The 24,131-nt window shown below is 49.0% G+C and overlaps 2 protein-coding genes across 4 annotated transcripts in view; both read left to right on the top strand.

Annotated features, from left to right (window-relative positions):
* Positions 1-24,131, top strand: part of RPS27A (ribosomal protein S27a) — a 391,102-nt gene that overhangs the window by 19,004 nt on the left and 347,967 nt on the right. The window lies entirely within an intron of this gene.
* The window catches only part of EML6 (EMAP like 6), a 371,399-nt gene that overhangs the window by 222,475 nt on the left and 124,793 nt on the right, over positions 1-24,131 (top strand). For all 3 annotated transcript variants that reach the window (XM_050951702.1, XM_050951703.1, XM_050951704.1), the window contains one exon: positions 1,796-1,901. In XM_050951702.1, coding sequence (XP_050807659.1) covers positions 1,796-1,901 — 106 coding nt within the window. The remainder of the gene's footprint in view (positions 1-1,795; positions 1,902-24,131) is intronic.

Below are 24,131 nucleotides of genomic sequence, written 5' to 3'. Positions count from 1 at the left end.
TAAAGACTGAGAATGTTGGAGAACCAAAAGCAGGGATCATCATCATGATATAAATTACTAGGTCAACTATGTAGCCTGGGACCAAGTCATGAAAAGGCTTATAGATAGAAACAAGAAGCATATGTTGGATGTGCAGATAAGTGAAAGCACTGGAGAAACTCAAAGAGAAGACCGATGTGCTCAGAACCAGGAAGATAATCCTAGAAACAGCATTTTGAATGGACTTGAGGGGAACAAAGGTGCAGCAGTTAAGGCCAGGGAGGAGGAAGTTGCTGCAGAGAAAGTGCAAGATAATGGCCTAGATGAGAATTTGATGGTGGAGAGAGAGAGAGAGAGAGAGAGGGTCAAATTTTAGAAACATTCTTTACCACAAATTTAGACTCAGCCTAGACGTGTGGATTTAAAAGAGGGGCTGAATTAGAGATGATGCCCAGAGGGGAAAAGAGAGAGGCGAGGCGAGGCTTTGGGGCAATTTATAAGACCTCTGATTTGGGAATGTTGCATTTAAATTGATGTCTGGACATCCACAAAGAGATGTCAGAAGGACAGGCTGAGATTTAAGTTTGTGCAGATGAAAGCAAGTCTGGAGTGGATATGAAGTCAAAGTTTTGTTTATGGATAAGATCATCCAGAGACAGAATGCAGAGGAAGAAGAGTGTAAAGGCTGGAGCTTTCTTGAACCCTCAACGTTAGTTACAGGGCATATGAGGGGGACCCACCAAACAAAACATTGAAGAAATGATTAAAGAGGTAGGAAGAGAACTATGGCAGAATAGTCTCAAAAGCTGAGAGAAGGTGAAATTTTAAAAGACCATGGCCAGCAGCATCAAAGTTAACCAGTAGGTCAAGGAGAACAAGGATGTAGCCATGTTGTTTGGTTGCAAAGTGCTCAATAGACCCTTTGTTAAGTGTTGCTTCTTTGGAGTGTAAAGCTAGAAGTCAGACTGGAGAGGATCTAGGCTGGAATGGGAGGAAAGGAACTTCAGACAGTGGTTCTAGAAGGTGCATTCAAGGAATTTGGAAATGAACAAGAGAAGAGAGATTGGGTGATATTTTGAAAGGAAGCTACCATGAGTGAAGTGGTTTTTGTTTGTTTTTTAAGATGGTGGAGACCAAAGCATGCTTGTACAGGAAGGGGAAGGAAAAAATAGAGTAGGGGGTGAGGGAGGTCAGGAGACTGGAAGGAGCCGGAGGAGGAGGGAAGCAGGGGAGTATGCAGTGGAAAAGGAGAGATGAGAAGGAAGAGGTTGTGCCAGATTGTTTTCAACATTTCCTTTGAAGGCTGTGCAGAGATGGGGTGGCGGGGAAGGGGCAGAAAAGGGAGGGTTAAGTAAAGATTCAAAGGTGGTTTAAAAAAAAAGACAGCTGGGGTTGTGGGTGTGGGACTGAGTGAAGGTGGAGAAATAGAGTTGTGTAGCTAAAAGGATGGCAAAACAGAAAAGTGAATTAGTGAAAGAAGTCTGTATGATTGTGGGATATCCACCATAAGAGAAGGTGAGGAAGAGGGCACTGAGAGTGAAAGAGAAGTTCTGAATGTTGATGGGTAGGAAATCACAGAAGGATGGGGTTTCTGGGCAAGGCTGAGGGGGCAGGTAGGTGGTAGTAAGGGAGATCTAGTGGTGACCAGGGATGTGGAAGTCAGAGATGGAGAAATTGGAGAGAGAACAGTTCTTGGTGAAGATAAGATCTAATGAGTGCAAAGGTTAATGCTTCTAAAGTGTTTTGAAGATGCAAAATTGTTAAATATTGTTATAGTAGTTTATGAACAGCTATTAAGATTACCATTCTAATTTAGGTTGGAAGAGATGCTGCTATTCATGTGTGGGACACACAGACGCTAAAATGTTTATCATTGCTGAAAGGCCAGCACCAAAGAGGAGTATGTGCACTGGATTTTTCAGGTAAGCAACAACCCACACACATCAGAATAAATTATTAAAATTAGTCATTTAGTCTAAAAATTTTCTCTTTTAGATGAAATGACATTTTTATAATTAAGATCAATTTCACATAGGCTGTTTGAAAAGAGCAGGATTGTGTGTGGAAATCAAATACACGGACTTTTTTTTTGCCCTGAAAATGGATTATTATTCTTCATGTGCTGCTCTCTACGTGGATTCCAAATGCGGGTGCCTATGCGCACCATGCACTGGAGCCAAAACTGTTCATAGTAGTTTCCGTTGACTCACATGTGCATCGTGCATTGATCACATGACACTCTGAGGTTTTAAGAGGCTGTGTGCACTGACCTCACTCCAGAGTCGGAACCCTCTGTTCCTCTGTGCTCTTAGCCAGCTAAGAGTACTGCATTTGCCTTTTGCTGTACATAGTTCTTTCTAGTTAGATAGTTGTCCATTCGTTCGTAGGAGTTAGTTAGGTTCTTCCTTGAGCTTTTTCCCCCTATTGGGAACTTCTCCTCCTTCCCAGCCCCGGGATTATACCCAGGGGCAGCAGGTTTGTAGAAATTTTGTTGGTGCCCAGAATGCCCAGAGCCCTCCTCTGCCCCAAACTCCACCCCCCACCTGCCTAAGGCTCTGTGAGGGAGTTTGGGTGGCTGGAGGAGGTCTGGGGTGCAGGCCCTGGGCTGGGGCAGGGGATTGGGATGTAGGATGATTGAGAGATTGGGCTCTGGGATGGAGTCTGGGGTGCAGGCTCTGGGATGGAGTTTGGGTGTAGGCTCTGGGCTGGGGCAAGGGGCAGGGGGTGAGGGGTGTAGGCTCTGGGAGGGAGTTTGGGGGCAGGAGAGAGTGTGTGGGAAGGAGATGGGGTTGCAGGCTCTGGGAGGGAGTTTGGGTGTGGGAGGAGATGCTGGCTGTGGAATGGAGTTTGGCTGTAGGCTCTGGGCTGGAGTGGGGGTGTAAGAGAGTTTGGGTACAGGCTCTGGGAGGGAGTTTGGGTGCAGGAGGGGGTGTGTGGGATGGGGGTGGGGGTACAGGCTCTGGTATGGAGTTTAGGTGCAGGATCTTGGCTGGGGGTACAGGCTCTGAGAGGGAGTTTGGGGGCTGGAGGAGTGTGTGGGAAAGGGGTGAGGGTGCTAGCTCTGAAAGGGGGTGGGTGGGAGGGGACTGCCATCACATGTGGCTTCCTTTCTCCCCTGCTGCAGCCTGCTGCCCCTCACCATAGCCTAACTGGGGGTGGGGATGGGGCTGCTCCTTGCCCAGTGTGGGGCAGGAGTGGTAGCTGCTGGGGCAGGGGGTGGATCACAGGGTCAAACACTCACCAAAGCCCCAGCAGCTGAGATGGGTGAGGTCTCCCACCAGAAGCCCCCTCAGCATCTCCTCCCGGTGGGTTCTGTGGGGGGCTGCCAAACATGTGTGCACCTGCTCCCCTCCTCCCCCTCCTGAGGTGCAGCAGCAGCAGCTGGCAGCACAGGCAGGCAAGGGAGAGGCATCGCTTTTATTCAGGCAGGGACACTCAGGGGGGACACTCCGGAGCCGGAGGAAGGCGCACGGGAGGGGCAGGCAGGGGCCGGGGCCCACTTCAGGCAGGGTCTGGGGAGAGATCCAGCTCCAAACATTGATGGAGCAGGGCCCCAGCCCTGAATATTTCTGGAGCCTGGGCACCACAGGCCCATACAACTCGCCATCCCTGACCATGCCCCAACAAGCCAGTTTCAAGAACTGTGCTTCGTGCCCTCACTCCTTTTCAGTGGGTGACTAACACACTCATTGCTTGTACTGCCTGGGTGAAGCCGATATAGTTTCCCGCTGCTCCATCTGCTGCTCATTTCCATCTTGGACGTGAGCAGCTTGTGAACTTCACCTCCATAATTTTCTAATTGAGGAGGCAATGTGCGCAACCGACTGGACCCAGCTCTGATGGAACCACCAGACCGGCACCCATCACCGATGGATAGTGCCTCACTGGGTCCCTCACGTGTGGCACCGGCCAGGGGCAGGGGGTTTGTATAATATTTGGTGGTGCCCAGAATGGGTCCAAGTCTTGCCTCCCCACTCACATGCCTAAGGCTCTGGAAGGGAGTTTGGGTGCCAGAGAGGGTTTGGGGTACAGGCTCTGGGAGGAAGTTTGGGTATGGGAGAGGTGTGGACTCTGGGATGGAGTTTGGATGCTGGGTGCAGGCTCTGGGCTGGGACGGGGGTTGGATTGCAGGTGGGGGTTTGGGGTGCAAGTTCTGGGAGAGAGTTTGGGTGCGGACACTGGTAGTAAATTTGAGTGCTGGCTGCTGGCTCCTGGCTGGGTCAAGGGGTTGGGGTTCAGGAGGGGGTGAGGAAGGGGGCTTGGGGTGCTTAAAAATAAAACAAATTTTAAAATAAACAATTGTGACAAAGTTCCTCCTCTATCTTGGTGGGTTCTGCACTTAATGGTGGATTTGCTCACCTCAGTGATCTTCCCCTCTGGTGGAACCCACAGTCTAGGTCAACTCCTCCTGTGTCTGATCAGGAGTTGGGAGGTTTGCAGGGAACCTGGACCTGCCCTCTACTCCAGGTTCCAGCCCAGGGCCCTGTGCATAGCAGCTGTCTATAGTGCCTCCTGTAACAGCTGCATTACAGCTACAACTCCCTGGGCTACTTCCCCATGGCCTCCTCCAAACACCTTCTTTATCCTCACCACAGGACCTTCCTCCTGGTGTCTGATAATGCTTGTACTCCTCAATCCTCCAGCAGCACACCCTCTCACTTTCAGCTCCTTGCACCTCTAGCTCCCAGTTCCTCACATGTGCACCTCACTGACTAACTGGGAGCCTTTTAACTAGTTCCAGCCAGTCCTTGATTGGCTTCAGGTGTCCCAATCAATGTAGCTATCTCCACTGCCTTCTGCAAAGATCTTAACTGGCCCCAGGTGTCTTGATTAACCTGGAGCAACTGCCATTTGGTTACCATGGTACCAGGGATTTGTTTAGCCTGAGGCTAACATACCTGTTCCTCACTTCTTTACTGTAGCCATCTGGCCTTGCCCCATCACATATTCCCCCCCCCCCGCCTCTGCTCAACACCATAGGGTTGGGCAACTTGGGACGCCAGGCACTGTGCTCGTGATAGACAATCAACGTTGCCGTGGTGGCATCCAACCCTGTGCTGTATTGCGGAACTGGAATGGTTGGAGGAATAAGAACCACCTGGTGACCCTTGCATTCTTTTCCTTATTTCTCTGCATCCACTAGAGGGGTGCATGGTCCGTCACAAGAGTAAATCGCTGGCCTAAGAGGTAATAAGGCAGTATCTCCATGGCCCATTTGACAGCAAGGCATTCTCTCTCAACTACTGCATACTTCTGTTCTCTTGGGAGCAGCTTTCTGCTTAGGTAGAGAATTGGGTGTTCTTCTCCAATCATTTGTGACAGAACCTACCCCAACCCCACCTCGGAAGTATTTGTTTGTAAAATAAATTCCTTGGTAAAGTCTGGGGCTATGAGCATGGGGTCATTACAGAGGGCCGTCCAAAGGTCTGTGAATGCCCCCTCTGCTGTGTCGGTCCACTTCAGCATGTCTGGACCTCGGGCCTTCACCAGGTCCATTAGAAGACTTGCCCTACTGGCGAAGTGGGGAATAAAACGTCTGTAGTATCTTACCATGCCTAGGAACGCACGGACCTGCTTCTTTTGGGTCGGCCAGGGCCAGTTTTGAATCGCCTCTAGCTTATTAGTTTGGGGCTTCACTATACCCCTTCCTACAACATATCCCAGGTACCTAGCCTCTGCTAGTCCTATGGCCCATTTAGCGGGATTAGCAGTGAGGCCAGCCCACCTTAAGGTGCATACTGCCTCAACTTTCTCCAAGTGTGTTCCCCAGTCTGGCGTATGGATGATGACATCATCTAGGTACTCAGCTGCCTAACCAGTATGGGGGCACAGCAGCTTATCCATGAGGCGCTGGAATGTGGCTGGGCCCATGTAGCCCAAAAGGGAGGATGGTGTACTGGAATAGCCCGTCCAGGGTGGAGAATGCTGTCTTTTCTTTAGCTTCTTTGGTCAGGGGAATCTGCCAATACCCTTTTGTCAGATCCAGTGTAGTCAAGAATCAGGCACTACCCAGTCAGTCAACCAGTTCATCGATGCGTGGTATGGGGTATGTATCGAATTGGGATACTTCATTCAGTTGGCGAAAGTCATTACAGAATCTCGTGGTACCGTCAGCTTTAGGCACTAGAACGATTGGACTGCACCACTGACTGTAGGATTCTTCAATAACACCTAATTCTAACATTTTCTTTACTTCGGCCTTGATTTCTTCTCTTTTGGCTGCTGGGATTTTCTAGGGTCTCAGTGTTACCTTGGCTCTGGGGATCGTGCGGATATGGTGATAAGTCTCAGTCGTCTGCCCCGGTTTTGTAGAGAACATATCTCTGTTGCGGTTTTGTAGAGAACGTATCTCTGTTGCGATTAATCATGTCAGCTGCCTTGATCTTTTGGATTGGCGTTAAGTTGGGTGATATCCTCACTTGCTCGTGTAAGTTATCCTCCTGGGGAAGGATCTCCTGGGTGACTAAGCATGCCTCTCGATCATGCCAAGGTTTTAGAAAATTGATGTGGTAAATTTGCTCCAGTTTCCTGCGGCCTGGCTGCCGCACCTTATAGTTTACCTCTCCCACAGCTTCAGTCACTTCATAGGGTCCCTGCCACTGGCCACCAGCTTGCTTTCTGCTGTGGGCACCAGGACCATTACTCGATCCCCTGGTTGGAACCATCAAAGCTTTGCTTGGTGGTTATAATGGGTTCGTTGGGTCTCCTGTGCTTTCTCCAAGTGTTCCTGTACAATGGGTGTAACTCGGACTATCTGATCCCTCATCTGTAGTACATGCTCGACTATGTTCCTTCTGGGATTTGGCTCCTCTTTCCAGGCTTCTCTGGCTATATCCAATATGCCCTGGGGATGGTGCCCATATAGAGGTTCAAACGGAGAGAAACCTGTGGAGGCTTGCGGGACCTCCTGGATGGCGAACATGAGGTATGGCAATAGGGTATCTCAGTCTTTCCTATCCTGGCTCACCACTTTCCTGATCACGGCCTTGAGGGTCCTGTTGAACCTTTCCACAAGGCCATCTGTTTGTGGATGGTATACAGAGGTCCATAGGGCTTGTACATTGAGCAATGGACAGAGATCTTTCATCAACTTGGACATGAAAGGTGTCCCTTGGTCAGTCAGTATCTCCTTGGGTAGCCCAACCCAGGAAAAAATCTGTACTAGCTCCTTAGATATTGTCTTGGAAGCTGTGTTGCATAGGGGGTCGACTTCCAGGTATCGGGTTGCATAATCTAGTACGACCAGCACATGTTGGTGGTCCCAAGCTATCTTCTCTAGGGGCCCAATCAGATCCATGGCTATGCGTTCAAATGGTACCTCTATTATTGGAAGAGGTATCAAAGAGGCCCGCAAGTGTGAGCGAAGGCTATGTAGCTGACACTCTGGACAAGAGGTGCAGTATCGCCTGACATGTTCATGTACTCCTGGCCAGAAGAACCTCCACGGGATCCGGGCCTGGGTTTTCTCTACCCCTAGGTGTCCTCCAAACAGGTGACTGTGGGTGAGGCTCAATATGGCTTTTGATGTTTTCATGGCACCAGAAGTTGATGTATCTCCTACACCTGCATTTGCACCACATGGTACAGTAGATCTTTCTTCACTATAAGAAGGGTCCTGGACCCTGGACCTTCCCCTCCACTGGTATTCCATCTATCTCAGCCACCACTTTCCTGACGTTATCATATCTAGGGTCCTCTGTCTGGTCCCGCCTGAAAGTCTCTCTCCCAGGATTAACCTGCCTGAGCTCCCAGAGGCCGGCTTCTGCTTCTTTCAACGGCTCATCACCATCACGGCTGAGGCCAGCCTCCGGCTCACCTTCCATGTTGGTAATTTCTCTGAGGGCTGCTTGTGTCCATCTGCCTACTAGCGCGGTCTTCTGGCCCTGGGTCAGGATCCAGGTTCCCAAGGCCTTCGCGGCCTTCCTTTCTTTTTTTGTCTTCCGGGCCTTTTGGGGGGCTGAGAATAGATCCTGAGAAAACTCTGAAAACATTGGAGGATGACATTCCCCCAATGATGACTTGCTGCCAACAGGCTCCCCACCTCCCTCCAGCCTCTCTGAGGGGAGTATATTATCAAACCCTGGATAGTCCCTCCCAATAACTACAGGATATGGGAGTTTAGGAAGTACGCCCGCTGTCACCTCAATGGGGTTCTCCTGAACCTCTGTCTCCACTGGGATGGTGGGGTAATGGCTCACGGCCCCATGCACACATGTCACTGCTACGTGTTTGCCTTGCAGCAGCTGGCTACTTTTTACCTGCTTACCCAATATAAGGGTGATTGCACTCCCCGAGTCCACAAGCGCTGTAGTCTGTGCTCCATTTATCTTCACCGACCTGGTGTAGTTATGCGGGGCTAATGCGATGCCCGCAAGGTGGATAAGGGAGCACAGGACCTCCCAATCCCCCAAGTTACATTGCATAGGCTCCTTGGTGCTGGGACACTGTGCTGCTATGTCCCCCCACTACCCACATGCATAACATCTATAATAGTTCCTAATCATTCCCCTATCATGTGGATTAGGAGGTTTAGTCCCAGGGTTCCCCCCACTCAGGCCAATCCCTTCCTTCTGGGGTCTCCGCTGGTTTTCAGCCCCCCTCTTCCTCCACCTAGGATTCCCCAGGGGTTTGGCTGTCCCACCTTCCAGGCTGGGTTGGGTGTTTGCTATGAAATGGGCTTTCCTTGGGTAGTCGGGTCACTTCCCTGGCTGTCATGCGTCTTTCTACCAGCGTGATCATCTCATCATAGGTGGACGGATCGTTCTGGCCTACCCATTTGCGGAGATCTGGTGGCAGTGCCCTCATGTATCGGTCAATGACAGAACCTCTAGTATCTCTTTTGAACTCTGGGACTCTGTTTGCAACCACTTTCATGTGAGATGGATGAGGTCATACAATTGGGACTGTGGGATTTTGTCGTCTTGGTGATACCCCTGGGCCCCCACTGTGGTCGTTACCCCAGATCTGGCCAGGATCTCTGCTTTCAGCTGAGGGTAGTCTGCTGCAGCCTCTTCAGGCAGATCATGGTAGGCCTTCTGGGCCTCCCCACACAGGAATGGGGCAAGGATGCCAGATCACTGATCTCGAGACCAGGCCTCCTGTACGGCTGTCCTCTCAAAGGCCAGAAGGTATGTCTCTACATCATCCTCCTGCATCATTTTCTGTAGCCAATGTCTGGCCCATATGAGCTGCGTCCCATCATGGCTGCGGTTCAGCTCTGTAAGGATCTTTGCCTAGTTTACCAGTTCCCTCAACATAGCTCGGTCTTGAGCAGCCTGATCCATCAGCAGGTGATTAATCTCTTGCTGCAGCCGCACTGCTTCTTGTTGGGCAGCTGCCTGGACATGGGTAGCCTCCTGCTGGGCCGCTGTGGCTTGTACCAGTGTCCGCATTACATCTTCCATTGTGGTGAAAAAAATAAACCCTCCTTTTTTTTTTTTTTTTTCAAAATCACCCTCCTTCTTTCGCTGCACTGTGCCACCAAAATCCCACTCCTAACACCAGTTGTGACAAAATTCCTCCTCTACCTTGGTGGGTCCTGCGCTTATTGGCGGATTTGCTCACCTCAGTGATCTTCCCCTCTGGTGGAACCCAGAGTCTGGGTCAACTCCTCCTGTGTCTGATCAGGAGTTGGGAGGTTTGGGGGGAACCCGGGCCCACCTTCTACTCCAGGTACCAGGCCCGGGCCCTGTGCATAGCAGCTGTCTATAGTGCCTCTTGTAACAGCTGCATGACAGCTACAATTCCCTGGGCTACTTCCCCATGGCCTCTTCCAAACACCTTCTTTATCCTCACCACAGGACCTTCCTCCTGGTGTCTGATAATGCTTGTACTCCTCAGTCCTCCAGCAGCTCACGCTCACCTCCTTGCGCTTCTTGCTCCCAGTTCCTCACACACACACCTCACTGACTAACTGGGAGGCTTTTAACTAGTTTCAGCCGGTCCTTGATTGGCTTCAGGTGTCCCAGTCAATGTAGCTATCTCCACTGCCTTCTAGAAAGATCTTAATTGGCCCCAGGTGTCTTGATTAACCTGGAGCTACTGCCATTTGGTTACCATGGTACCAGGGATTTGTTTAGCCTGAGGCTAACATACCTGTTCCTCACTACTTTACTGTAGCCATCTGGCCTTGCCCCATCACACAATGTATATTACACATCAAAGTTATAAAAAAAATAAAAAGTGCATACTACCAAGAGCAGCCAGAGATGACGTGGGCGGAGGGGATGTCCCCACGAGAGTTATCTCTCAGTTTAAGGGCCTGATTGAAACTGTAAGTCACAACAATCACACATTTTCCTCAGTTCCATCCTCACACTAAGAGCAGGAACCCCAGTGACTTCCAGAGGATGAATGAGGTTTGCAGGATATGAGATTAAGTTGAGAGAAAAGAAAGGAGTTTCCTTATTCTTAATCTTGATGCGGTATAGAAACATTGTGCCCAACAGCTTAGACAAGGCCCTGCCCCAAGGAATTTCAGTATATTGTTAAGTACAACTTGTAGTGGAAACTGAAAAGGTTAAAAAAAAGAATGCTTTTACCCAGACCCTCAGGCTGTCAGGGATTGAATGAAAGGTAAATGGGTTTCAAGGAGGTCACAGCAGCGGTGGCGGCTCCAGGCACCAGCACTCTAAGTGCGTGCCTGGAGCAGCCAGTCATGGGGGGTGCCCTGCTGGTCCCTGTGAGAGCGGCAGCCAGGCAGCCTTCCGCGGCGTGCCTGCAGGAGGTCCGCTGGTCCCGCGGGTTCGGTGACAATTCGGCGGCGGGTATGCTGAAGCCACGGGACCGGGGACCTCCTGCAGGCGCGCCGCCGAAGGCTACCTGACTGCCGTGCTTGAAGCGGCAAAAAAGCTAGAGCCGCCCCTGTACAACAGGCAGGCAGACACCACCCACTGTGACTCCCATTCCCACTCCTGTTCAGATCGGGGGAGAGGGAAGGAGGCACATGGGGGAGCTGATCTCAGTCACACTCATTTGTCTCTGATGCACTCGCCTGCCTGACTCTGGGGAGGCAGCAGCCCAAGTGAGCCAGGGGAGCAGGGAGGACAGGACTGTCAGCTGCTGGTGGGTGAGAGGCACAATTTAAAGGTTCCCCTCCAACAGTTCCAGTGTCATCATACCCCTCCCTCTCCAGGCAGCCTAGCCTTCCCACTTGCCCTCAGTTCCCCTATGGGAAAGAAGCTGTTCCTTCCTTCTTCCCCTACCTAACCTCTCCCTGCAGAGCAGCAGACCTTCCTCTCTACTGCTCTCAATCTCTCACCTATTTAGTGCACATGCTGTTTGTTTATCTCTCCCATTGGGGTCCCAAGCTGCCTCCAGCAAGTGGGGGAAGAAGGGAGAGAGTTTGGCAGGCAAACCCTGGCAGAAAACTGGGGAGGAGGGGCAATGTGACCCAGTGAATGCCACTGCCCTCCATGTGTCACCTCTCTGCAGAGATGGGATAGGATGGAATAGATAGGATGGGAGCAGGCAGGCTGCAGCAGCGCCCTTGGTTTGCATGGTTAGCTAAATGTGCAGAGCTAAATGTGCCCTCCAGTCCTGCTGACAGTGCCCAGGGAAAGAGCAAGCCCTTTCCTGGACAAGTGTGGCTCTTACTGGGGATGGGGAAGAAAAGAGGGATGGACCTGGATCTGCTCTACACTAACACCCAACCAGATAGCAGGGCTACTCCAAGCATCCAGTCAGCCGGAACACAGAGACAAGCTGCAGACACACTCCTTGAACACCCGCATCAACCACAGCTGCCCATCCCAGATATCATGTCGGGACCCAGCACAGCCTGCCCCACCCACTCCCCATGGTTTCTACAGGAGGACCTCTGTCCTGGAAGAGTGGGGAGCCCATCCTCCGCCTGCCCTGGACACCCACCCCTGCTGTTGCTCCCACCAGAGGAGTTACCTGAGAGTGAGTGCCTCAAGCTGCAACTTGGATGTGTGTTTTTTTTTCTCTCCCTCCCTGACCCTGGCTGGGCTGGCAGTAGCGCTTCCCTTCCTAAAACCCAGCTGGCTGGCCGCAGGTAAGGTCACATGGGACATATCAAATGTGCTTCCATCAGCACATCACCCTGGGCAACTGCCCTTATTGCCCTGGTCAAAGGCTGGCCCTGGCAGCTGCCTCAGCCTGCCCTCTGGTGCCACTCCCTTGTAGTCATCAGTGGCCAGCAAGGGAGCACAGCATGGAGCTGCAGGGGGTAGCCACCCACTGCCTAGGGCAGGCAGGGACACTTAGGGGAGGAGACGCTTGGTGGAGGAGGTACGCTGGGGCGGCAAGCAGGGCCGAAGGATAGACCCACCCCTGAATTTTGGTGGATCCAGGCCCCCGGGGCCCTGAATTTGCTGGAGCCCGGGCACGACGGGCCCATACAACTTACCGCCCCTGCACTCACTGAAACCCCACCCACCGAAGCCCTACTGTGTGCACAAGAATCATGGACACAAGGGCAGCTCCCCACCTTTAAAATGCAGCTGTCATAACCATAAAGGGAAGGGTAACAGCCCTCCTGTGTACAATACTATAAAATCCCTCCTGGCCAGAGAGACCAAAATCCTTTTAACTGTAAAAGGTTAACAAGCTCAGGTAACCTGGCTGACACCTGACCCAAAGGACCAATAAGGGGACAAGATACTCTCAAATCTTGGTGAGGGGAAGACTTTTTGTTTGTGTGCTTTTTGTTTGGGGGTTGTTCGCTCTTGGGACTAAGAGGGACCAGACATCAATCCATGCTCTCCAAATCTTTCTGAACCAGTCTCTCATATTTCAAACTTATAAGAAACAACCAGGCAAGGTGTGTTAGTTTTATCTTTGTTTTCTTAACTTGTAAATGTTCCTTTTGCTAAAGGGTTTACCTCTGTTTGCTGTAACTTTGAACCTAAGGCTAGAGGGGGTTCCTCTGGGCTCTTCGAATCTGATTACCCTGTAAAGTTATTTTCCATTCTGATTTTATGGAGATGATTTTTACCTTTCTTTAGCCGTCTTTTTAAGGACCTGATTGATTTTTCCTTGTTTTAAGATCCAAGGAGGTTGGATCTGGGCTCACCAGGAATTGGTGTTGGGGAAAGGAGGGGGGATGGTTAATTTCTCCTTGTTTTAAGATCCAAGGGTTTGGATTGGTGTTCACCAGGAACCTGGTGAAGAAGTCTCTCAAGGCTACTCAGGGAAGGGTTATAGTACTTGGGAGGAAAATATTCTGAAAGGGAGGTAGACAGAGTTTCCCAAATAACTCATAAATAATTTGGGTGGTGGCAGCAAAACCAGATCTAAGCTGGTAGTTAATCTTAGAGGTTCTCATACAGGTCCCCACATCTGTACCCTAGAGTTCAAAGTGGGGAAGGAACCTTGACAGCAGCATTGCCTCCCCAAACCATGATAGGTCGGGCGAGAAGTCGTGCATTACTGCGGAAGATTCGGCTCCTGCTCTAGCTCCAAAGAGAGTGCTCATGGAGCACCACTCCAAACACCACCATCTCATTCTTCCATTTCAGCACCAGGCCCCCTACTTCATTCCCAGCACTGTTGACTCCACTGGGACCCTTGGGCAATGAACCTCTTGTGCTCCACCCTTCTCCGCTCTTCCTCGTTGACCGTCCTCCCGGATCATGCCTAACACTGTTGGTTCTGCTGGTACCAATGGCTCCTCCTCTTCTGGACCATTCAGAATTCAGCCGGTCTTCTGACACAGACGTGGCCCTTTCCCTGGCCCGATCCTACAGCCTGGAACCATGACACCAGTCCTACCCTCCGGGATATGATCTTGTGGTCAACCCATGGTTCCATTACCTTTGGGCACTGCCAGTGCATGGAGATCCCTACTCCTGGCCTTACTGGCACTCACGGGACCCCTACCACCATTTCAGTATGCATTGCCCATACGGCCTGTCTCCTGTCCATACTGCCACCTTCCAGGAGGAACTCCTGGGTGCTCCCACTCCGTCAGCACCACTGGCCTCAGCTGCACCATCGGAACCACCAATCCCTACAGGCACTTTGTCGTCACTGGACGATGCCCTTATTCCACCTTCCCTCTCACCACCAGATGACCATACACAATTGATTGCTGCTGCACTCAGTCTCACAGTAGAGGATGTTCAAGACTCCCAGGACCAATTCCTGGACATCTTTCAACCTCCCAGACTCTCGTACCACCATACCAATACATGGCACCATCTTACAGCCAGTCCAAGCTTTATGGCACGTGTCAGTGTCCTGCACCCCCACACCAAATCAGGTGGAATGCTGATACTTTGTCCCCTCTAAGGGCACTGACTTCCTTTTTACCCACCTAACTCTCTGGTTGTCCACACTGCCTCTGAATGCAGCTGTCAGCAACACTTCAAGTCTACTCCTCCAGACTGCACTGCTATAAAACTGAACTTGCGAGGCTGCAAAGTATATTCCTCTGTGGGGTTACAGTTCCACATTGCCAGTTACCAGGATATTCTTGGTAAATATGACTCCCTGTCCTACTCCACACTGGTGGACTTTCAAGACTTCCATTCACTGGACAAAGAGCAAGATTTCCAATGCCTGCTAGACAAGAGCAAACTGGTGGCAGTCACTCTTTGGGCCACTGTTAATGCCATAAACACTGCATCTCGCTCCTTGGTATCTGACATAGTACTCCACCATGACTCTTGGCTCCAGTCTATCAGCTTTCCCAAAGAGGTGCAGACAACCCTCGAGGACCTCCTCTTCGACAATCACAAATTATTCAGTGATAAAATGGATGAGTCCCTTCACTCCCTTAAATACTCCCAAGCTACCCTCCATTCCCTGGTCATCTATACTCCAGCCCCTACCTGTTGACAACAACGCTTGTCCTTCCATCCTCACTCCCGGGCCACTTACCAGCCACACCACTTGACCAACCTTGCCGCCATCTTCGCTCCCAATGTTCTTGACATTTTTTTCCGCTGCCTCCGCCGCCTCCACCTCTCACTGGCCATCTAAGCAATCTTTTTGACTCTTCCCTCAAGGTCTGCGAACCCTTCTTAGTCTTTCCAGCCACACTGCAAGTCATCTTCAGGGGTCATCTTGCCCTCTTTGCCTGCAACTGGGGCAGGATCACCGCCAATCGATGGGTGCTGGACATCATCCACCAGGGCTTTCATTATCGAATTCCTTTCCTTCCCTCCTTGCCACCTGCCTGGTGGCCATCCTCCAGACCCTTCCAAAGATGGTCTCCACAAAGATGCCACCACCCTCCTTCGAAAGGGTGCCATAGAACCTGTCCCATGATGGTACCACAGCCATAGCTTCTATTCTTCCTATTTCCTCACTCCGAAGAAAGGAGGTGGTCTTCGCCCCATCCTGGACCTCTGCTACCTAAACAAGTTTATTCACAAGTTTCATTTTGGTAAGGTCACCTTCCTTCTCATTATCCCCACCTTCCCCAGGGAGGTTGGTTCATGGCTCTCGATATGAAAGATGCATAGTTTCACATAGACACCCACCCACTCATCACTAATTCCTCCCTTTCACAATGGGCAGTGCCCATTATCAATTCTGCATCCTCTCCTTCGGAATCACTTCTGCCCATGTCTTCACAAAGGTCTTCACAGTCGTGGCAGCCCACATGTGCTAACTGGGCCATTCCGTTTTCCCTTACCTGGACAACTGGCTTCTTGTGGCACCCTCTTGCTCCCATCTCCTCGCCACTGTACGGACTCTCCACACCCTCCTCAGCAGCTTCAGTGTCTGCATCAATGCTGATAAGTCAATCCTTGTCTCTACTTGCAGGCTCACTTTCATAGGGGCACGCCTGGACTCTGACTCGGCCCTCATTTTTCTTTCAAAGGATTGCTTTGCCAGCCTTATTTCCCTTATTACAACTCCGGCACTGTTTGCAGACACACATCTGTCAGTGCTTCCCTCCTGAGCCATATGGTGGCCTGCACTGCTGTTACACTGTATGCCCACCTTCATATACATTGTCTTCATTTCTGGCTCCATACTGTCTATGACCCACAGTTGGAATGACTAAACAGACCACTAATCCTCCCTCCTCCTGTTTTGACTTCCCTCTCTTGGTGGTGCAACCCATCTGCAGTTCTATGGGCATCCTGTTTACATCTCTGACGCCTACTACCACTCTCACCACCGATGTTTCGCTGGTAGGCTGGGGCACCCATCTAGACGACTGCATGGCACAGGGCCTTTGGACAGAGATGCAGAGAAGCACATCAATGTCCTGGAGCTATGGGCGATCGCCTTGCCTGTCAATTTTTTCTGTCCTTTCTCCGCTCCCACAATGTCCAAATACTGTCAAACAACATGATGGATGTCATATACATCAAAAAACAGGGCGGTGCCAGGTACCCTTCTCTCTGTCCGGAAGCTGTCAATCTTTGGTGTCTCCAACACAAGATCATCCTACATGCAGTGCACCTCCTGGGCACCAGAAACACTCTGGCAGATAGACTCATCCACTCCTTCCATGCCAACTACGAGTGGGAACTCCACAACCTCCCCTCCCTCCAGTCCATCTTTTATCAGTGGGGCACGTCGTGTTGGGCCTTCTTCGCAATGTCCACAAACCACAAACTTCCCCTCTTCTGTTCCTGAGAGAGCCTGGGCCTGGGCTCACAGGGTGATGTCCTTTTCATTTCCTGGATTTCAGATCTCCTCTACACTTTCCAACCCATTCCCCTTCTCCCCCATGTCCTACGCAAAGTGTTCAGGGACTGCACGATGGTTATCCTCGTGGCTCCCTCCTGGTCTCACCAACACTGGTACACCGATCTTCTCCAACCCTTCGCTTGCCCCCCATTCCCTTTCCAATCCTCCCAGATCTCCTGATGTGGGACCACAGACAACTGCAGCACCCTCAACCTGCCCCCTCTCCATCTCATGGCCTGGTATTTGGTTGGACCTTACATATAGACTGAGCCTGCTCCATGCCCATCCATGACTTCCTCACTAACAGCAGGCGCCAATCCACTCAGACCTGTTATGCAGCTAAGTGGTGCTGCTTAACTGCATGGACATGCCACCATCACATCTCTCTGGACTCCCTTTCCATTCTTGTCCTTTCAGACTATCTTCTTCATCTCCACTAATCAGGCCTCATTCACTCCTCCATTCATGTTCATGTAGCACCGCTCAGTGCCTTCCTTCCTCCTGTGGATGGCTTCTCCATCTTTACTCACCTGAAGACCTCCCAGTTCCTCTGGGACCTCCTCAACACCTTTCATCCTGTGCAGAAGGCTGCACTGTCTTGTTATCTCAATTTGGTCCTCTCTGCTCTCACCAAGCCACCTTTCAAACTTTTTACTACCTGCTCCCTCAGCTATCTCTCCATGAAGGTAATCTTCTTGGTAGCCATCCCCTCTGCACACCATGTCAGTGAACTAGTGGCCATGATGGTGGACCCACCAGTCACGGTCTTCCACAAGGATAAAGTCTCCTTGCGTCTACACCCCAAGTTTGTACCCAAGGTGGCCTCCTCTTTCCACCTCAACCAAAGTATATACCTTCCGGTCTGCTACCCCAAACTCCATACCTTACCCATGGAACACACCTTCCACTCCTTCGATGTCTGCAGGGCACTAGCCTTTTACCTCTACTGCACTTGTGCTTTCCGTGCATCCTCACAATGACTCTCCAAGTAGATCTCCCACTGCATCGAGACCTGCTATGAGCTCTCTGGCACTCCTCTTCTCCTGGGAGTCATGGTCCACTCCACATGGGCATACACTGCCACATCAGCCTACCTGGCAGGAGATACGGCAAGCTGCTACTTGGTCCTCCTTGGAAGATAGCTAATGTAATGCCAATATTTAAAAAGTGCTCTAGAGGTGATCCCAGCAATTACAGACCAGTAAGTTTAATGTCAGTACCAGGCAAGTTAGTTGAAACAATAGTAAAGAATAAAATTGTCAGACACATAGAAAAACATTACTTTTTGGGCAAAAGTCAACATAGTTTCTGTAAAGGGAAATCATGCCTTACTAATCTGTTAGAGTCCTTTGAAGGGATCAACAAACATGTGGACAAGGGGGATTCAGTGAACATAGTGTACTTAGATTTCCAGAAAGCCTTTGACAAGGTCTCTCACCAAAGGCTCTTATGTAAATTAAGTTGTCATGGGATAGGCGGGAAGATCCTTTCATGAATTGAGAACTGGTTAAAAGACGGGGAACAAAGAGTAGGAATAAATGGTAAATTTTCAGAATGGAGAGGGTTAACTAGTGATGTTCCCCATGGGTCAGTCCTAGTACCAATCCTATTCAAGTTATTCATAAATGATCTGGAGAAAGAGGTTAACAGTGAGGTGGCAAAGTTTGCAGACGATACTAAACTGCTCAAGATAGTTAAAACCAAAGTAGACTGTGAAGAACTTCAAAAAGATCTCACAAAACTAAGTGATTGGGCCACAAAATGGCAAATGAAATTTAATGTGGATAAAAGTAAAGTAATGCACATTGGAAAAAATAACCCCAACTATACATATAATATGATGGGGGCCATAATTAATCAGTAAAGAGATCTTGGAGTCATCATGGATAGTTCTCTGAAGATATCCACGCAGTGTGCGGCGGCAGTCAAAAAAGCAAACAGGATGTTAGGAATCATTAAAAAGGGGATAGAGAATAAGATGGAGAATATATAAAGCCATGGTACGCCCACATCTTGAATACTGCCTACAGATGTGGTCTCCTCATCTCAAAAAAGATATACTGGCACTAGAAAAAGTTCAGAGAAGGGCAACGAAAATGATTAGGGATTTGGAACAGGTCCCATATGAGGAGAGATTAAATAGGCCAGGATTTTTCAGCTTTGGAAGAGAGGGGACTAAAAGGGGATATGATAGAGTTATATAAAATCATGAGTGGTGTAGAGAAAGTGAGTAAGGAAAAGTTATTTACTTGTTTCCATAATATAAGAACTAGGGGCCACCAAATGAAATTAATGGGCAGCAGGTTTAAAACAAATAAAAGGAAATTTTTCACACAGTGCACAGTCAACCTGTAGAACTCCTTGCCTGGGGAGGTTGTGAAGACTAGGACTATAACAGGGTTTAAAAGAGAACTAGGTAAATTCATGGAGATTAAGTCCATTAATGGCTATTAGCCAGGGTGGGTAAAGAACGGTGTCCCTAGCGTCTGTTTGTCAGAGGATGGAGATGGATGGCAGGAGAGAGATCACTTGATCATTACCTGTTAAATTCACTACCTCTGGGGCACCTGGCATTGACCGCTGTCAGTAGACAGGATACTGGGCTGGATGACCTTTGGTCTGACCCAGGATGGCCATTCTTATGTTCTCCATCCACACCTTCTCCACTCACTATGCCATTGCTTCCTCCACAACTGCGGATGCAGCAGTTAGTCATGCTGTCCTACAGACTTGGTCTTTTCGAGAGCCCTCACATCAGCTTCCATGCTGACCACTGTTCGCTACTCTCCTGCCTTTGGAATCCACATAGGGACCAGCACTTGAAGAAGAAGAGAAGGTTACTTACTGTAACTGAAAGTTCTTTGAGATGTGTTGTCCCTATCTGGATTCTAATCCCTCCCTCCTTCTCCTCTGCTCCAGGCTCCATTCTTTATGGGTATGAGGGAACTAGAGTGGCGTCGACTTGCACAGCCTCTTAAAGCCTCAGGCATGCCATGCGGTCAATGCACGTGTGGGTCAACGGATACTGCTATGAACAGTTCCTTTTCTGGCACATGGTATGCATGCACACCCACATTTGGAATCCAGATAGGGACCACACATCTCAAAGAACCTTCAGTTACAGTAAGTAACCTCATCTCTCTGGACCCTAGTCAGCCAAAATAGCAGTGGCCTCCTGGAATGCACTTGCCATAGCAAGCCAGCCTATTCAAGGAGACGGTAGACTAGATGCCCTTACTCATGCATATAGTCCCAATGAAATCATGTGCTTCTGTGAGTTCCTACATATATCAAGAGTACAGCTATTAGACTCCATTTATTGGATGTTTACAGGATGGTGCAATTATTCTGAAGTAGACAAAAGAATCTCCTGGAACATGTAAGCAAGATCGAAGTGTAATTTGCATGCTGGTGCAATTCCTTAATTCTGATTAGAGATGCTCAAATACAGGAATGAGTCTGAGGCAGAGGGCAGTACAAAGCATGGCAGTCTGTTGCTGTTATAATATCCTTCTGAGATGGGCTTGTACTGTCTGGGTTGCCTCAGTTTTTGAGAGGCAAGATTCAAGAGTGGGAGAAAGACAGTGTCTCGGTATTGCAAACCCCCACATGTTCAGAAATCATGAGAGAGGCTTAAAAATCCCCCAAAATCATCAAATAGGCATAAAAATCATAACATTTTAAAAGAAAACTCCTGACTACTGGTTTACCTTTAAGGTGCTCTCGGGTCACATTTTCAAACTTTTCTCTGCAACCATGAGGGCTAGAAATTTCACTCTTTTTCTTTTTTTAATGAAAGCTCAGATCCTCAAGTATTTGCATAACTTTGGGAGATAGGGCTTTAAGAAAACCATCAAATATTGTGAGCCTAGTGATGAAATTGCAAGACTTAGCTACACTGGTGTCCATAAACAGGAAGGTGACAGGAGTGGGAGAAAAGGTCCATTCAGGAGTATTGGACTAGGAGGAAGAGGTGGTAGGTTGATAAAAGATTGCCCAAGGGCCCTGAAGTTTTAGTGGATCCAGTTTTCCTTTTAGACTTCGTTCTCAACAGTATTTTGTCAATGCATGATGCAGAGCTACTAGCAGTTTGATATTCAGATATCGGTTTAATTGCTTCTTGTGAACTACTGTGATTATCTGATTTAAACATCTCTGAACTTCAAAAGAGTTTGGATCTGAATCTAAATTTTGTGGCTGCTCTGTTTCTAAAATAGGTACTTGTTTGAGTGATGGTCCCTATACTTATTTCACTGGAGGTATGCATGTGCTCCACATGCCTGAAACTGGAAGATTTTTTTCACTAGCAGTGTCCATTGGTCCATGCCTGCCCCCTACTCGTCATGTTCTGAATCAAGGATATAAGGGGCAATGCACATCAACCATCTCTTCAGTTCCATTCTACCACCCATGGTCTGAGACTGAACTTATTCTGAGCCACCAAGGAACAGAAGCCCTGTCCACTCTTGAGCAACAGGGGCCATGTATGCTATCCTGGAGGACCTTACTATCTGTGCAGGTCTGGAACTGCCAATACTATCTAATCCAGTCCTAACCAGGGAGGTCCCCATGCCATCTGTTCAACACTCACTAGTACCAATGACTAGCTGAGGTGGGAGGGATAGCTCAGTGGTTTGAGCATTGGCCTGCTAAACACAGGGTTGTGAGCTCAGCCCTTAAGGGGGCCACTTAGGGATCTGAGGCAAAATCAGTACTTGGTCCTGCTAGTGAAGGCAGGGGGCTGGACTTGATGACCTTTCAAGGTCCCTTCCAGTTCTAGGAGATGGGTGTATCTCCATTATTAAAAAGAGGTATAATAAGACCACCAGTATAGATGGTAGCACCCATTAATACAAAGACCTCACACTCCTCCCAACAAATCTGGAATCAACAGGAGAGCATCACCATGCTATTCAAAGTGGGAAGTCAGCCCCAACAGATGGTCCAAGAACTCATGAGCACCTTCCCACTCTCACAGGAAGGGCTATCAGGATCAATGGTACCCTCCCTTCCTTGTTACCCCTATGATCCCTGGCTCTGGACTTATTTGGGTCCCTGGGATCTGTAACTGAGACAGCCTGAGGCAGGTAATCCTGCAGGGATGAGTGGTTCGGCTGGTCAGGTTGCTGCTTTTCATCAGAGTGTTCCTGAGTGGATTGAGATTCTTCAAGTTCTGCTCTCATGCAAGGATGCTCAGACAGGAAGTAGACTCCTGCTTCCTCTGACAGCTATAGAAACAGTACCACTTCAGCACAAGGGAAAAGGATTATACTCAAGATACTTCCTTGTCCCCAAGAAGAAAGGAGGCTGAAGGCACATAGTAGATTTGAGACAGGCTGAAGTTCAGAATGATCACCCTGACCTTTATAGTTCCCTCACTAAATGCTTACTGAGGGACTTACAGAGGTCAGAGTGATCATTCTGTTTACAGTTCTTGATGTAAAGATGCTTATTTCCACATGTCACATTCTGGGGTGCAATTCAGCCTAGTGAGAGGTTGTGTCACTACTCTTTCTGTAGCCTTAACTGCCTTAAATGCTCTGCTGCTGTAGCTCCCTGTCTGGTTGTTCCCAGCCACCATGCACTGAGTTGTGTTGAGTAGCCCAAGTTCCGCAACTCTAGCAGCCTCCTTTTTTTCACCACAGTCACACTCTGGTCTCCACCAGCTTTGGTTACTACTATCCAAGTGATCCCAACACACACACTCCTGAATTTCCACAAAACCATGTGCCCTGAAATTTCCAGCCCCTCCTGGAACATTCAAAGGAGTAATAAGTTCTGTTGCTCCTTTAAAAAGACAAAAGCACAGCATCTTGTTGCTTTAACTGCAGTTAATATGATTTCAAGTGGAACACAGTCCTGGATTGATTCACGATAGAAGTAAAAGTTTATTTAATGAAAGAGAGAGGTTTACAGTGAGTTGAAGTATAAGAGATAAAATCAGAAATGGTTACTGGTAAATAAAAGTGAAAAATGCTTTCTAGTAACCAAAACTTAACCAAACTGCAGCCTTGTTTCAAGATGTGTTTCTTACCACACTTCCTTCCAGCAAGATTGCTGTCCACCCCCTTGGTCAGATTTCCCACAAAATACAAAGTGCTTGGTTCCTTTGTAGTCATAGGTGAAGGATAACTTCGGCTTCTTTGCCCCTCTCTTTTATAGAAATGTATCCTTCTCAATGTTCAGTGCCCTTGCTGTGAGGAAAGAGCCATGAAGTCCGATTGAGAAGGTTCCATGCTGGTTTCTTCCTTGCTGGTGCTTTCTAAAATGCAAATCGATCTGTCCATGCAGTCTCCGATATGCCAATGAATGGCCACTTGTTTGTGATTTCACAAAAGCATTGGCCTTTCCTTTGTATAGGGAAAAAACCTGTTCACCCACTCCCCAGACCTGTCTGGTTCAAACCCATTTTAGTAACACCATACAGCATATAACATATAATGTTAACACGTGCATTTTACAATGATATTAATAACCAGTGTAGTGTTAGCTTTCATATGATACCTCAGAAGGCATATTTTGGACAAATATTATTGCAGTGCCGTGTAGGGTGTGAATACAGGATTGCGTAGGGTCACATCATATAGACATCCACTCTGCCTACAGGAGGTTCCTGCAGTTCACTGTTGGCCCACATCATTACCAATATGGAGTGCTCCTCTTTGGCTTCACAAAGGTGTTGTCATAGTGGCAGCACACTTGCATCATCAGGGCACATCTAATCCCCTACCTTGACAACCACTTGCTCACAGGGAAATCCTACCAAGAAGTGCAAATGGTAATCCCTATTCTTACTCCAACTCGTACATTCATTAAGGCTCATGGTTAAAGTAGAAAAGTCCATTTTAAATCCCACAAAGGTTATAGACTTTATTGGAACAGCCCTGTATTTAATCAGAGCCAAAGCATGTCAACTTCAGGACAGGTTCCGATCTATGAAGAACCTCATGAGTTAGCTTCAACTAAGCCCTCAGATGACAGTAAGATCCTATCTTGTCTTCCTAGATCAGATGGCCTCATATTTATGACATCCTTTGTGAGATTTTGTCTAAGAAGTCTACAGATTTGGTTGTGGACAACCTGTGCACCAGCAATCACAGTCTTGCTGCCCCACAGAGTTCTGACTTCACTTGTTGGTGGGAAAACGGAGGCAGTGTGTGAGAGGATTTCCTTTGCCCCTCTGCCACCCACAAAAAGATTGATCAGAGGCTCCCCTGCCTAGGAGGGAGGCATATCTCATCAAACAAATAGTACAGGGTACTTGGACCCAACAACAGGGTACTTGGACCCTCATGGACTGTCGACCTTGAGGCCTGCAAACAGTTCCTGCTGTTTATTTGAACTTTGCATGTACAAGTCATGTCTGGGAAGATGACAGCTTATTTTATCCATGAACAAAGAGGAGCAAGCTCCACCCCTCTTTTCATAGAAGCTGTCAATCTCTGGAACTGGTGCATTCACCACCAAATCATCCTTTCGGCAGTGCACCTTCTGGGAGTGCAGAATGCTCTGGTGGACAGCCTTAGTCTACATTTATC

Source organism: Gopherus flavomarginatus, chromosome 4 (genome assembly GCF_025201925.1).
Source record: "Gopherus flavomarginatus isolate rGopFla2 chromosome 4, rGopFla2.mat.asm, whole genome shotgun sequence".
Taxonomy (NCBI): Eukaryota; Metazoa; Chordata; order Testudines; family Testudinidae; genus Gopherus; species Gopherus flavomarginatus.
This window is presented reverse-complemented; position numbering and strand designations above follow the sequence as displayed.